The sequence below is a fragment of the Pongo pygmaeus genome, chromosome 18, assembly GCF_028885625.2.
Source record: "Pongo pygmaeus isolate AG05252 chromosome 18, NHGRI_mPonPyg2-v2.0_pri, whole genome shotgun sequence".
Taxonomy (NCBI): Eukaryota; Metazoa; Chordata; class Mammalia; order Primates; family Hominidae; genus Pongo; species Pongo pygmaeus.
In genome coordinates, this window is record NC_072391.2 from 64,048,778 (window position 1) to 64,062,883 (window position 14,106).

A 14,106-nucleotide genomic window follows, 5' to 3' on the forward strand; every position below is an offset into this window, starting at 1 on the left:
GTCTCACATAGTATTTATTGCAATATAATGTCAAATAACATTTAAAGGCTAATTATTTTCTCTGTGTCCTTTAAGCTTAAGGAAAAATAAAAGCATATTCCTAAACAAATGTTCGATCTTACGAAGGAATTTTCTTACTAATCTGTACCCTGAAGATATATTTGCTTTATAAATCATTGTAATTTGATGATTTTCAGCATCACAAAAACTGTTTAATGAAAACTGTATTCTCATTTCCACATTCCTTCTCATGAGAGTTTAGAAAAATACTTTAAATGTAAAGGCACTGTATTTTAAGAATCCAAACTAAAAACTGACAGTCTTCTTTCAATCAAGAAGCTGCACACGTGGGGCGTTTGGTCAGCTTGTGATATTTGTGAGCAAGGTCCACAGCCTTCCGTCCTTGCTGAAAAGGGAAAGACCACAAAATTGAATTCCAGTGATTTCCCATTTTCTTAACTCCATTGAAAAGGTAATTTACTTCTTCTTCAGTAAAATTTTTGCGAATTCTTCTTTTTTCTGTAATTAGAATGGTAGAATATATTAGTATTTGCCGAACAAAGGTCCTGAGATGCAAATAAGTGCTTATTTGGATATGCTTAACTTATACCTAAGGATATAAACTATAGAGTGAGAAATGCCAGGGCTTCTCATCATGTGGAAACCCACTTCAATTTTAAAAACCTGAGTGCCTAATATTAAGCTAGTTGCTATCACTGTGACTTCTTCAGTAATTATAACTTAATTGACAGTAGTAATACAACATCTTTCAATCAAGAAACAAAAGTTTATAAACATTTGATTGTTAATTCAACATTCCTGTGAGGACAGTTAACAAACATCTTACCGGCGAGGCACGGTGGCTCACGCCTATAATCCCAGCACTTTGGGAGGCTGAGGCAGGTGGATTACTTGAGGTCGGAAGTTCGAGACCAGCCTGGTCAATGTGGCAAAAACCTCTCTCTACCAAAAATACAAAAAGTAGCCAGGCATGATGGCACATGACTGTAGTCCCAGCTTCTCAGGAGGCTGAGGCACAAGAATTGCTTAAACTCGGGAGGCAGAGGTTGCAGTGAGCTGAGAGCACACCACTGCACTCCAGCCTGGGCGACAGAGCAAGACTCTGTCTCAAAATAAATAAATAAATAAAAATAAAAAACAGCTTACGTATCTTACAGATACAGTCTTCCCAAAGGGCTCCATAACTTGATAGAATAGAAAAGAATATCAACACTTGTTAAATATTAGGTTTGATAATATTTTTAAGAATAAGGGTCTTTTGAAATTTGCTTTTAAAAACACGTGGTCAGCTAGATCAAAACTCAAAATATAGGCTGCACAATGGGGAAGGAAATTTTTAACTTTGGTTTTTAAGGGATACTTTCTATAAAGAAAGAATATACAGTTGGTATCTGTAAACAAATATTTTCTGGTGACGATTACTAGGAAATAGCTTTCTTTAAGCTTTTTCATTCATTATTATCTCATGTTATCAATGTGGGTAGATGCTGGTGAGGAGAAGTTTTTTGTATTTCCACTTGAGGCTGTTATTTACTTTCGTAGTACTGGGTGCAGTTGTCCTGGTTCACCCTTAGAAAATCTTGCCCTTGCAGGCCAAGACAGCCATTTGTTTACCTTTTCTAAGAGTCACAGTTCAGACCTTTTAAAACAGATGAAAAAATCTTCCCAGCAGAAGGCTGAGATATCAGTGTAAATGTCTTATTACTTAATAGTATTATTTAGAATGTAAGCTCCATGAGGGCAGCAATTTTGATCTATTTTATTCACCATTGTATCCCCAGTGCTTAGAATAGTATCTGACACACAGTAGGTAGTCAATAAATATTTGTTAAGAGAAAAAAATTAGTGGTAAAACTATCTCAAAACTTATCAATTAAATTATTCCTTCATTTTGGGTATACTGGAAAACTGTGGCTATCCAAGAAATAGGTTTCAACTTCCCTTGCTAAATGATTTGAACCCATAATAATCAGGACTAGATTGGTTACTATAACTTTCAGGATATTGAGCCCTGGAGTTGATCATGTAAAGCCCCACTTTTCCATTGTGGCTGCCATCTCTCTGACTTTTATACTTAATATCTGTGCCCAAATCCTCAAAGATTCCTACAGCACAGTACTGAGCAGCCTGGAAGAAGGAAGCAGCTCTCTACACCCCAAGCTCCCCGCTCTGTGACTTCTTTAGTGCTCCTCTTAATATTAGGTATTAGGGAAGAGCAAGGGAAAATGGGCAAGAGGGCTTAATTCTAAGGACTCTTTTATTTTTCAAGCCCTCTCAAAACACCAATCCATCCTGAAATAGAGCCTTGGGGAAATCTGTAAATGCTTAGGACAGTGGTCCCTTCTCAGAAGAATGGGCTCACATTTGAGTATAAAGTATAATTAAATGAATGGTGGTGAGTATCCTGAAAAAAGGTTAAGTTTATCAAGGGGGGAAAAAATGGCAACATACCAAATATTCCTGGCCGGCTTGTGAAAGAGATGTAAGAATCACTACTTTCTCAAGGTTCCTTTCTAAATTCTAAAAAGTAGGCCAGATTATTTGGTTTTAGCTAAAGCAAGTCTTACCTACAAAAAAAAAGCATGTTTTTCTGAGCTCAATGTCACTTAACAGTATATAGGACCGCTGTATATAATCATTGTATAACCATTATTATGCACATTTCATGAAGTTCTGCAAATTATTTTAATATGCAAATAAATTACAGCATATTTTTCATTGTTACGTACTTGCTTTGAAGACATGTTGCTGAAAAACACCTATTATTAATTTGATGCCAAGCCCTTGTCAAGAACAAGATCTCCAAGTGCATGATGTTTCTATGAAAAAACACCCATTTTCTCACAATTACTATAGAAAACATTACTTCAGAAAGTGGGCTCATCTGTAGTGGTACTATACTTAATTATAATTTGCATGCAGAACTTTTAATCTAGAAAAAGACTCAGATATAAAAAAGCAAATTTGAAATTTCCTTGAAAGTTTTGGCAGTGAAAATAGCCAAATAAATATATGTGGCAAAATGCTTCCTGAATGTATCACGTCCAAATGTCTAAATAACAGAGTGGCTCTATAGATGTTACTAATTAATATATCCAACCTATTTTAGTCTGCAGGTATTAACTCCATACGAATAAAAGAAAATGATGATGTTATTTAAATTTCTGATACATCGGAAATGGTGATCAATGTGAAATGTTAACCCTATAGTTAAATAAAAATTCCCATAAATTAACTAATTGTTTAAGAGGCATTTTTATTTTTTAAGCAGAGTTTTAAGGTTTATACTATTTGTCTCTTCAATTTTTATTGTTTCAAGCACTATAGTTATGATCAAAAACCTCCTGCAAAGTCTCTCTGAAGCACTTGTGCATAATAATTTTGTTCTTAAAATAGAAATGTGAGGACAGAACAAGGGCTTCTGGAGAATGGCTTTTTGAATCTAAGTTCTGCCACTTACCAACTATTAATAATTATGCCTTACAATAGCAAATTAATATCTAACTTACAATATTACTATAGGAATTAAAGGAAATAATATCTATACAACACCTAACACCTAGCAGGTGCTTAATAAATGTTAGTTTCCTCCTGCTCCTTCCCCTGCTGGCAGGCAATGAGTGAGCAAGCAACATGAAGGGAAGAGGAAAGTCTCTTTTATTAGAAGGTCTGACCCTCATCAGAGGCAAGGTTTATCATTTAAGATCCATTAATAATGAGACTGAGAACCACACCCCAGCTGTTCTCTTCTTTCTCAGGAATATATGAAATTTAAGTTCATTTAAAAATTAAATACATTCAGCCAGGTGCAATGGCTCATGCCTGAAATCCCAGCACTTTGGGAGGCCAAGGTGGGCGGATCACTTGAGGTGAGGAGTTTGAGACCAGCCTGGCCAACATGGTGAAACCTCATCTCTACTAAAAATACAAAAACCAGCAGGGTGTGGTGGCACATGTCTGTAATCCCAGCTACTCAGGAGGCTGAGGCAGGAGAATCACTTGAACCTGGGAGGCGGACGCTGCAGTGAGCCAAGACTGCTCCACTGCACTCCAGCCTGGGTAACAGAGCAAGACCCTGTCTCAAGAAAAAAAAAAAAAATTAAATTAAATATATTCACTTATTCCTCCAGGGGTAGTAGATTCATTACTGAGTCGTTGTCTTCTACGTGGGGTCAGCAGAATTTCTGAAAAATATGGAAAACATTTAGCACATTTAGCGTATCAATCTGAGTAATAGCATATCAATTCCATTAGTATATTTCCTTTATTCCCCCGTCTAGTGGGAATACTTAGGTAGATTAGGAAGAATTTTTAAACCAACAGTCTAAGACTACTCCCTGGGTACATCTTCTATTACTGGTTGCTTAGAGACAGATTTTCTTTTTAAGATTATTTTACCCTCTAGTTTTTAATATATTTAATGCTTTAGATAATAGTTCAGAAGGTATAGCCATAATTACAACTTTAAAGCTGCTGAATTAATTACTTTTGTTACAGATAAGTGATTTCCTTAGTTCACTTTTATATCTGTCTTCAGCTTCCACAATGACTTTGTGACGATCACATTGGTATGGGCAAGAGTGCAAGAGCTTGCTAAAGTTTCGGCTATTCAGGGATTTTTCTACTGCTATGCAACCTAAAAGAAAACAAATTAAAGTTATGTGTAGATGTCACAAAATATCTAGTAACAAATCTATGAAAGCAAATATCTATATGATGGTAAATGAAGTAAAATCAGGAACTATAAATACCTCAAGAAGCTCAAAATCATATGAGGGAGTAAAGACAACAAATACAACAGAGTGAAATAAGTGCTGGGAGGGAGGTATGAACAGTTATGGTGCTTTAGAAAAAGAGCACCTAGGCCAGCCACGGTGGCTCATGCCTGTAATCCCAGCACTTTGGGAGGCCAAGGTGGGTGGATCATGAGGTCAGGAGTTCGAGACCAGCCTGGCCAATATGGTGAAACTCCGTCTCTACTAAAAATACAAAAATTAGCTGGGTGTGGTGGCATGCACCTGTAGTCCCAACTGCTCGGGAGGCTGGGGCAGGAGAATCACTTGAATCCAGGAGGTGGAGGTTTCAGTGAGCTGAGATTGTGCCACTGCACTCCAGCCTGGGCGACAGAGCAAGACTCTGTCTCAAAAAAAAAAAGGAAAGAAAGAAAAGAAAAGAAAAAGAGCATCTAGAGCAGGCGCAGTGGCTCACGCCTGTAATTCCAGCATTTTGGGAGGCTGAGGCGGGCTGATCACAAGGTCAGGAGTTCGAGACCAGCCTGGCCAATACGGTGAAACCCTGTCTTTACTAAAAATACAAAAATTAGCCAGGCGTGGTGGCGGGTGCCTGTAGTCCCAGCTACCTGGGAGGCTGAGGCAGGAGAATCGCTTGAACCCGCCAGGCAGAGGTTGTAGTGAGCTGAGATCATGACTGCACTCCAACCAGGGTGACAGAGCAAGACTCCATCTCAAAAAAAAAAAAAAAAGAAAAAAGAAAAAAGAAAAGACAAAGAGCATCTAGGTTGGGTGCAGTGGCTCATGCCTGTAACCCCAGCATTTTGGGAGGCTGAGGCGGGCTGATCACAAGGTCTGGAGTTTGAGACCAGCCTGGCCAATATGGCGAAACCCCGTCTCTACTAAAAATACAGAAATTAGCCAGGCGTGGTGGCGGGTGCCTGTAGTCCCAGCTACTTGGGAGGCTGAGGCAGGAGAATCGCTTGAACCCAGGAGGCAGAGGTTGCAGTAAACTGAGATCATGACTGCACTCCAACCTGGGTGACAGAGCGAGACTCCATCTCAAAAAAAAAAAAAGAAAAGAAAAAGAAAAAAGAAAAGATAAAGAACATGTAGGTTGGGTGCAGTGGCTCATGCCTGTAACCGCAGCACTTTGGGAGGCCGAGGTGGGCAGATCACTTGAGATCAGGAGTTCAAGACCAGCCTGGCCAACATGACAAAACCCCGTCTCTACTCAAAATACAAAGAGTAGCCGTGCATGATGGCAGGTGCCTGTAATCCCAGCTATTTGGGAGGCTGAGGTGGAAGAATTGCTTGAACCTGGAAGGCAGAGGTTGCTGTGAGCCGAGATTGTACCACTGCACTCAAGCCTGGGCAATAGAACAAGACTCTGTCTCAAAAAAAAAAAAAAAAAAGAAAGAAAAGAAAAGAGCATCTAGGGTTGAGAGTGGTGGTTCATGCCTGTAATCCCAGCACTTTGGGAGGCCAAGGTGGGAGGATCACTTGGGCTCAAGAATTCAAGACCATCCTGGGCAACACAGTGAGACCCTGTCCCTACCAAAAAAAAATTAGCTGGGTGTGGTGGCACACATTTGTAGTCCTAGCTACTTAAGAGGCTGAGGCAGGAGAATCCCTTGAGACCAGGAGTTCAAGGCTGCAGTGAGCCATGATCACACCACTACACAGAATAAGACCCTGTCTCTTAAAAAAAAAAAAAAAAAAAAAAAACGCTGGGCGGGACAGCTCACGCCTGTAATCCCAGCACTTTGGGAGGCCTAGGCAGGTGGATCACAAGGTCAGGAGATGGAGACCATCCTGGCCAACATGGTGAAACCCCGTCTCTACTAAAAACACAAAAATTAGCTGAGTGTATTGGCACGCCCCTGTAATCCCAGCTACTTGGGAGACTGAGGCAGGAGAATTGCTTGAACCCGGGAGGCAGAGATTGCAGTGAGCCGAGATCGCACCGCTGCATGCCAGCCTGGCGACAGAGTGAAACTCTGTCTCAAAACAAAGAAAAAGGAATATCTAGTTTGTCTGGTTTTGAGCAACAGTCCCTGTTAAGGGAAGATATCCAAAAGAAGTGATCCTTAAGCTCAGTCATCTTTTTTGTTTTTAACATTTTATTATGTAAAATTTCAAACACTGAACTCCCATATATCCATCACCCAGCTTCAATAATTATTAACTCATGGCTAATCATATTTTATTTATACCTCTACCTACTCAGCTCTGTCCCCACGTATGCACTGGATTATGACACCTGGAATTTACATTAAAGTATCATTTCATCTGTAAATACTTCACATGCATCCTTAACAGATAAGGAATTGCTTTTTTGTTTGTTTGTTTTTCCTGTGACAGGGTCTCCCTGTCACCCAGGCTAGAGTGCAGTGGTATGATCACAGCTCACTTTTAGCCCTGACCTCCTGGGCTCAAGTGATCCTCCAGCCTCAGTCTCCTAAGTAGCTACAACTACAGGCATGCTCCACCATACCTGGCTAATTTTTTATTTTTTGTAGACACAGGGTCTCCTTACATTCCCAGGGCTGGTTTCAAACTCCTGGGCTTAAGTAATCCTCTCACCTCAGCCTCCCAAAGTGCTGGGATTACAGGTGTGAACCACTGCACCCAGCCAGGACTTTTTTTTTTTCTGAGATAGTGTCTCACTCTGTCACCCAGACTGGAGTGCAGTGGCATGATCTCAGCTCACTACAACCTTAACTTCCTGGGCTTAAGCAATCCTCCCACCTCAGCCTCCCAAGTAGCTGGGACTATAGGCACGCAACATCACACTCAGCTAATTTTTGTATTTTTTTTAGAGATGGGTTTCACTATGTAGCCCAAGCTGTTCTCGAATTCCTGGGCTCAAGTGATCCACCTGCCTCAGCCTCCCAAAGTGCTGGGCTATAGGCATGAGCCACCACCACACCCGGCCAGGACCCCTTTTTGTAAAGAGATAAAACTATTATGACACCTAAAAAATCATGCTTAATATAATCTAACATCTAGTGTTCAATTTTCCCTATCAATTCAAAAATTTCTTTTGAAAGTTAGTTGTTGGAATCATGATCCAAATAAGGTTCATCATTACTTTTTTTTTTTTTTTTTTTTTTTTTTTTTTTAAGAGACAGGGTCTCACTATGTTGCTCAGGCTGGACTTGAACTCCTGGGCTCAAGCAATCCTCCCACCTCAGCCTCCCACGTAGCTGGAACTAAAGACACACGCACCATTGTGTCTGACTTACATTCAGTTAACATATGTCAAGGTGCTTTTAATCTACCAGTTCCCCTCTCTTCCTTGTCATTTACTTACTGAAGATACTAGGTCATTTGTACTACAGTTTCTCAAAGGCTAAGTTTTGCTGATTGCATCCTAGTTGTGTCTTTTAAAATGTTGTTGTGTGTCCTATAAACTAGTAATTAAATCTAAATGATTGGTCAGATTCAGGTTCAAGTATTTTTACCAGAATTCCATGCAGGTAGTATTGTATGTTTCTTACTGTATCATATTAAGAGGTACATATTGTCCGTCTCTCTCTTTTTTAAAAAAGAAATTGTAATTGGGCAGCCTCTTGAGCCAACAGGGTTAGAGAAACTCCCTCTTTTTTTAAAATATTAAGATAGATCAGCAGCAAACCACCATGGCACATGTTTACCTATGTAACAAACCTGCACATCCTGCACATGTATCCCTGAACTTAAAATAAAAGTTGGAAAAACATTTTTTAAAAAAAGATAGATTGGTAGGTTCAGGTAATGTCAGCCATGTCCATCCATTATAAAGTTCTCCATCAGTTTGTCACCTAATTGTATTAGTGGCCCATTCCTAAAGGACTAGAAGTTGGCCACGCAGATAGTTGGCTGAGATGAAGACATTTCAGTACAATAAAGATGTGCAAAACCACTGAAGTGTGAAAAAGCATAGTATTCAGAGAATCATGGACACTCTAATATGACTAGAGTACAGAGAAGTATGGGAGAAAAGGTGGGGCTGGGGAGGGTTGCAGAGAACCAGACCAAGAAAAGTCTTGAAAGCCATGCTAAGGAATTTTAACTCTCTTCAAGGCAACAGGGAGGAACATAGAGATACTTATTTAAAGCAGGAAGATGACACAATTTCATTTGTCTTGTAGAAAGGGCACCTGAAGGCAAGAGGATCAGTTGAGAGGTTACTTTAGTAGTCCGGAAAATAAATGAAGGGATTTTGAAACAAGGCATTTGCAGGGAGAACGGGAGATTTCTGAGGTAAAATTAGCAGAGTTTGATGAATAATGAGCTGTTGGGATAAGGGAAACGTTTAGGATAATTCTCAAGAAATTCAGTACTTGATTAAATGGCAAAGTTTGAAATAATCATAGCACATTTCTAGCAGATTCAGAGTAAATGTACAGTAAAATTTAACAAGTGGAAGCAGCACAAAATTCCATACAACTTTGAAAGCCAGGCAGAGAGGTTGATTCAGTGGGTTACAGAGAAGCACTGAGGGTTCTTTAGCATGATGACACGATAAAGCACATATTAAGAAGATAAGTTAACAGTGATATGCATATTATACTTAGGAGTTGGAGAGGCTTGAGACAAAGACTGCTAGAAAATGGCTGCGATAATTTAGGCATGAAACAAAAAGGGCCTATGTGGCAAAAAAGAACAAAATTTGATAGACTAGAAATAAGGGACGGAACGAGAGAGAACAGTCATGGATGATTCAAGGCTTAAAGTCTGGGAGACCAGACAAATAGTGGCAACACTGACAGAAAAGCAGTGAGTTGGGAGGCCAATTTAAAAGGAAGAAAGATGCTGTGGATGTTGTGTTTAGGATACATTAAGCTTAAAATAACAAGAAGATATTGAAGTGGGTATGTGCTGAGAACTACTGGAAATGAAAGAATAAGGCTATAGCCCACGTTAGAAGCCAAAAGTCAACACACATATTTGAAAACCATCAATAAAATGATAGATGATGCTACAAAAGTAAATGTAGTGAAAGAACTGCGTAAGTGCTATAGACTAGGTCTTGAGGAGAATACTTGTGGCAATCTGGCAGGAAGAGAAAGATAAAGGTGAAGACTGAGTTCTATTCATCTTCGATTCCAGTGCCAGCCAAGGACTAAGCACTCCATAATGTTTGTGGAATGAATGAATGGTAACTAGGGGAGAAAGGAACAAGGAAAGAACCATCTCATACAAACTAAGCAATTACAGAACATCCACTCTGCCACCCAGAATACTTTTGACCAGAGATTCCCAAACTTTCTAGGTTCATGGCACCTCTAAGCCAAAAGAAATGCCTAATGATTCTGTCAGATCCAAAACAACTTAATAAGTATTTATGTTCTAACAACTTAGTAGCCATTTGAAAAAATAATACAATTACATTGAAAGAAATATTTGTACTTTATTCTTATTAAATACATTTACTTTCTTTCTTTCTTTTTTTTTTTTTTGGAGACAGAATCTCACTCTGTCACCAAGGCTGGAGTGTAATGGCATGATCTCAGCTCACTGCAACCTCTGCCTCGCGGGTTCAAGCAATTCTCCTGTCTCAGCCTCCCGAGTAGCTGGGATTACTGGTGCATGCTGCCATACCCAGCTAATTTTTTGTATTTTAGTAGAGACGGGGTTTCACTGTGTTGACCAGGCTGGTCTTGAACTCCTGAGCTCAGGTAATCCACCCACCTCGGCCTCCCAAAGTGCTAGGATTACAGACATGAGCCACCACATCCGGCCTAATACATTTACTTTCTAATGGGATATGTGCATCTGTTGGGAGGAGTGGATGAATACTTGAAAGGATAGCAAATCAAACAAACTATTGGGTATTTTTTTAAGATGAGGAAAAATGAGCATAGTTCAAGGTGGAACAAAAGGAGTTAATGAATAGAATGGAAGTGAAGAGAAAGATTTTGCAATTAGTATTAAAATGTGGAGAGAAAAAAGATATGAGATTCAGCTTATGGCCAGACATCAGTTTTAGAAGAACAGAGATAACCTCTTCATCCAAGAGGGAAGAACAATGATGTTCTGAGCCAAATATAGAGAACCTCAATTTTGTTCATAGAGCAGAGTACAACAGCAAGATGAACAAATAAGAAATACCGGGGTGTGAAGGAGGAGGAGAAGGGATGGAATAAGTATTGTGGAACAGTTACAAGAGCCCTGCAGAAAAAACAAATAATGAACATGAAATAGTAGAAACATTTACATATTATAAATATAAAAATAGGTATTTTTAAAACTTAATGCCTATGTTTACAGGATAATCCAGAATGCATACCTAGTAATAACTGGCTCTCTGAAAACATTAAAAAATGTTTATTTTACTCAGTAAGGTTAAATTTATAGATGGTATTATGACAAAAAGATAATAAAGTAATAAAAAGGTACTAACTGTGTTTATTCATAATACAAATATTGGAAGCTCAGCCTGATGCTGATAAAACGTGTTTTTTTTGTTTTGCTTTGTTTTTAATTATAGAGACAAGGTCTCGCTATGTTGACCATGCCAGTTTTGAACTCCTGGCCTCAAGAAATCCTCCAGCCTTGGCCTTCCAAAGTGTTGAGATTACAGCTACCTCACCTGGCCCAGATAGAAGATATTAATTTGAATGCTTTGATACTCCACAGTATTATTTCTCCAAAGGGAACAAAGTAAATCATACATGTAGAACTATTATAAATTCTAGTTAATTACAATAAGCGTGGTGGCTCATGTCTGTAATCCCAGCACTTTGAGAGGCTGAGGCAGGCAGATCATTTGAGGTCAGGAGTTCAAGATCAGTTTGGCCAACATGGTAAAACCCTGTCTCTACAAAAAAATACAAAAAAAAAAAAAAAATTAGCCAGGTATGGTGGTGGGCACCTGTAATCCCAGCTACTTGGGAGGCTGAGGCACAAGAATTACTTGAACCAGGGAGGTGGAGAGTGCAGTGAGCCAAGATCGCACCACTGCACTCCAGCCTGGGTAACAGAGTGAGACTCCGTATCAAAAAAAAAAAAAAAATTCTAGTTAATATCATAAAAGGCTTTGACTGTGAAACAACTGCAATTAAAAAAATACTTACCTGAGCACCTATACGTCAACATTTTGGAACAACTGGGAGTTGCTAGAAAACTGACTACTTCTTTATTTATTATATCTGAACATAATGTAAATGGATCTGAAAAAAAATTGCAAAATGAAGGATTTTTGGATTAATGAAAAGAATCAGATATTTTAAGGATTTATTAAATATCAAGCTTTTCATAAACCTTAGCCTAGTACTATGCCTCCAGTCATGCTGGTGAATAAACAGAAAGATTCTGGATCTTAATGGAAGGTATTTACAACAGAAAGAGTCAAAGAGGTGGCTTATACTTTAGAGGGCCAATATACCAATAGACTTCTTTTTTTTTTTTTGAGATGGAGTCTCACTCTGTCGTCCAGGCTGGAGTGCAGTGGCATGATCTCGGCTCACTGCAACCTCCGCCTCCTGGGTTGAAGCAGTTCTCCTGCGTCAGCCTCCAGAGTAGCTGGGATTACAGGTGCCTGCCACCACGCCTGGCTAATTTTTGTATTTTTAGTAGAGATGGGGTTTCACCATGTTGGCCAGACTGGTCTTGAACTCCTGACCTCAGCTGATCTGCCCACCTAGGCCTCCCAAAGTGCTGGGATTACAGGCGTGAGCCACCGCACCCAGCCAATGTACATTTTTAACTATACTGGTTACCCAAATATCTGTTTTATTAAAAAACCAAAGAAACATTTTTAATCATACCTGTTACTGGTAACTGCTGCTTTATATTTTTGGCAATGTGAACTGGGTGTTTAAAAACATGGTCACTAAAAGAAAATAGACACCAGATTACTAAAAGTAAACATACTGTTTGGTGTGTGGACCAACGTTTCTGTAAGCAGTGTTGTGATTTTCGGTGTTTGGTGGGCAAAAGCAACCCGGAATCACGATCTACCAAAATCTACCAAATTCTGCCAAAGTAGGGCCTGCAACAATTACAGCCATGTTTCTAGAGCTAGAGTCAAACAAGACTCCAGAGGGCAATAGTATTGATGCCAGAAGAAACATGGAAGAAAAAGATTATAAAAAGAAGGAAGTAGGAGAGATGAAGGCAAAAAGGAGAGAACAAAATCAGTGGGAGCAAAAATGAACATGGGTGGAGGATGGCAAAGTGCTAACAATAATCATTTAAAGAACTGAATTTAAAAATCCTTCCTAACCCCCAAAACATTTGTATGTTTGAACCCTGTAGTCCTTGATGAATAAATACAAGTTTTGATTATACTGTCACAATGATAACAGGCAGTACAGAAAAAGGCAAGAACTGTAGATCAGATAGCAGGCATAGCAGTAGCTTTATAGTTATAGCTATCTGTCCATGTACTTATATTTGTAGGAGCTACTACATAGGAGAAAAAAAGCATTTCAAAGAGATGAAAATATTAATAAGTTGGCTGAGGTAGAAATATGGCTAACCCTAGCAGGGTGCGGTGGCTCACGCCTGTAATCCCAGCATTTTAGGAGGCTCAGGAGAGCAGATCACCTGAGATCGGGAGTTCAAGGCCAGCCTGACCAACATGGAGAAACTCCATTGCTACTAAAAATACAGAAAATTAGCCGGGCATAGTGGCACATGCCTGTAATCCCAGCTACTCGGGAGGCTGAGGCAGGAGAATCACTTGAACCCGGGAAGCGGAGGTTGCGGTGAGCCGAGATCGCGCCATTGCACTCCAGCCTGGGCAACAAGAGCGAAACTCTCTCAAAAAAAAAAAAAAAAAAGAAAGAAATATGGCTAACTCTATAGGAGAAAGAAGGGTATGGGTGGAAAGCTTGGGATGGAGGTCAAGAAGGCTGGCCCAGGACCATATCTTACTGCTTTCCAATTCCCATACCTGAGCAATCAAGTTAAAATTAACATCAAGAATGGTCTTGAAACAGATAAAAGGGGTGGTATTAGTGTAACCCTTCTTCCTGGTACTTAGTTTACCCATCAACCTGCCCGAAATGTAGCAGCATCCTCTTCATTTTTCCCAAGTACAGTAACCATCAGAAGAGCACAACCCAATAAAGGGTTTAAGAAAAGCTACAATCCCAGGTCTAGCCCCACAAACTAACTGCAAGGGAAAAAGACTATGTTCTAGAGACAAAGTGCAGGGAACAAACAAAGGGGCAAACCCAAACCAAATTTTCTTCACATCCTATTCCCTTTATCACATTAAATTTAAAAACTAGTTTTTGCTATACTGCTGATTATCAATGTATGCATTGTTACTTCAAGTAAAGGGTTTCCGTTTAGGTTTTATTTTCTGAGTATCCTTTCTAAAATTCAAATCTGTTACGCCACTCAATTTAAAATCCTC

The 14,106-nt window shown here is 39.4% G+C and overlaps 1 protein-coding gene across 7 annotated transcripts in view; it reads right to left on the reverse strand.

The window, feature by feature from the left end:
- The window catches only part of TERB1 (telomere repeat binding bouquet formation protein 1), a 45,762-nt gene continuing 31,656 nt past the window's right edge, over nt 1-14,106 (reverse strand). For 6 of the 7 annotated variants that reach the window (XM_054453806.2, XM_054453804.2, XM_054453801.2 and 3 more), the window contains 5 exons: nt 12,509-12,573; nt 11,816-11,911; nt 4,508-4,657; nt 4,140-4,205; nt 1-519 (listed from right to left, as the gene is read on the reverse strand). In XM_054453806.2, coding sequence (XP_054309781.1) covers nt 332-519; nt 4,140-4,205; nt 4,508-4,657; nt 11,816-11,911; nt 12,509-12,573 — 565 coding nt within the window. In that variant the 3' untranslated portion in view covers nt 1-331. Of the gene's footprint in view, nt 520-2,472; nt 2,589-4,139; nt 4,206-4,507; nt 4,658-11,815; nt 11,912-12,508; nt 12,574-14,106 lie in introns of those variants that run through there. The other variant, XM_063655251.1, reaches the window with a different exon arrangement.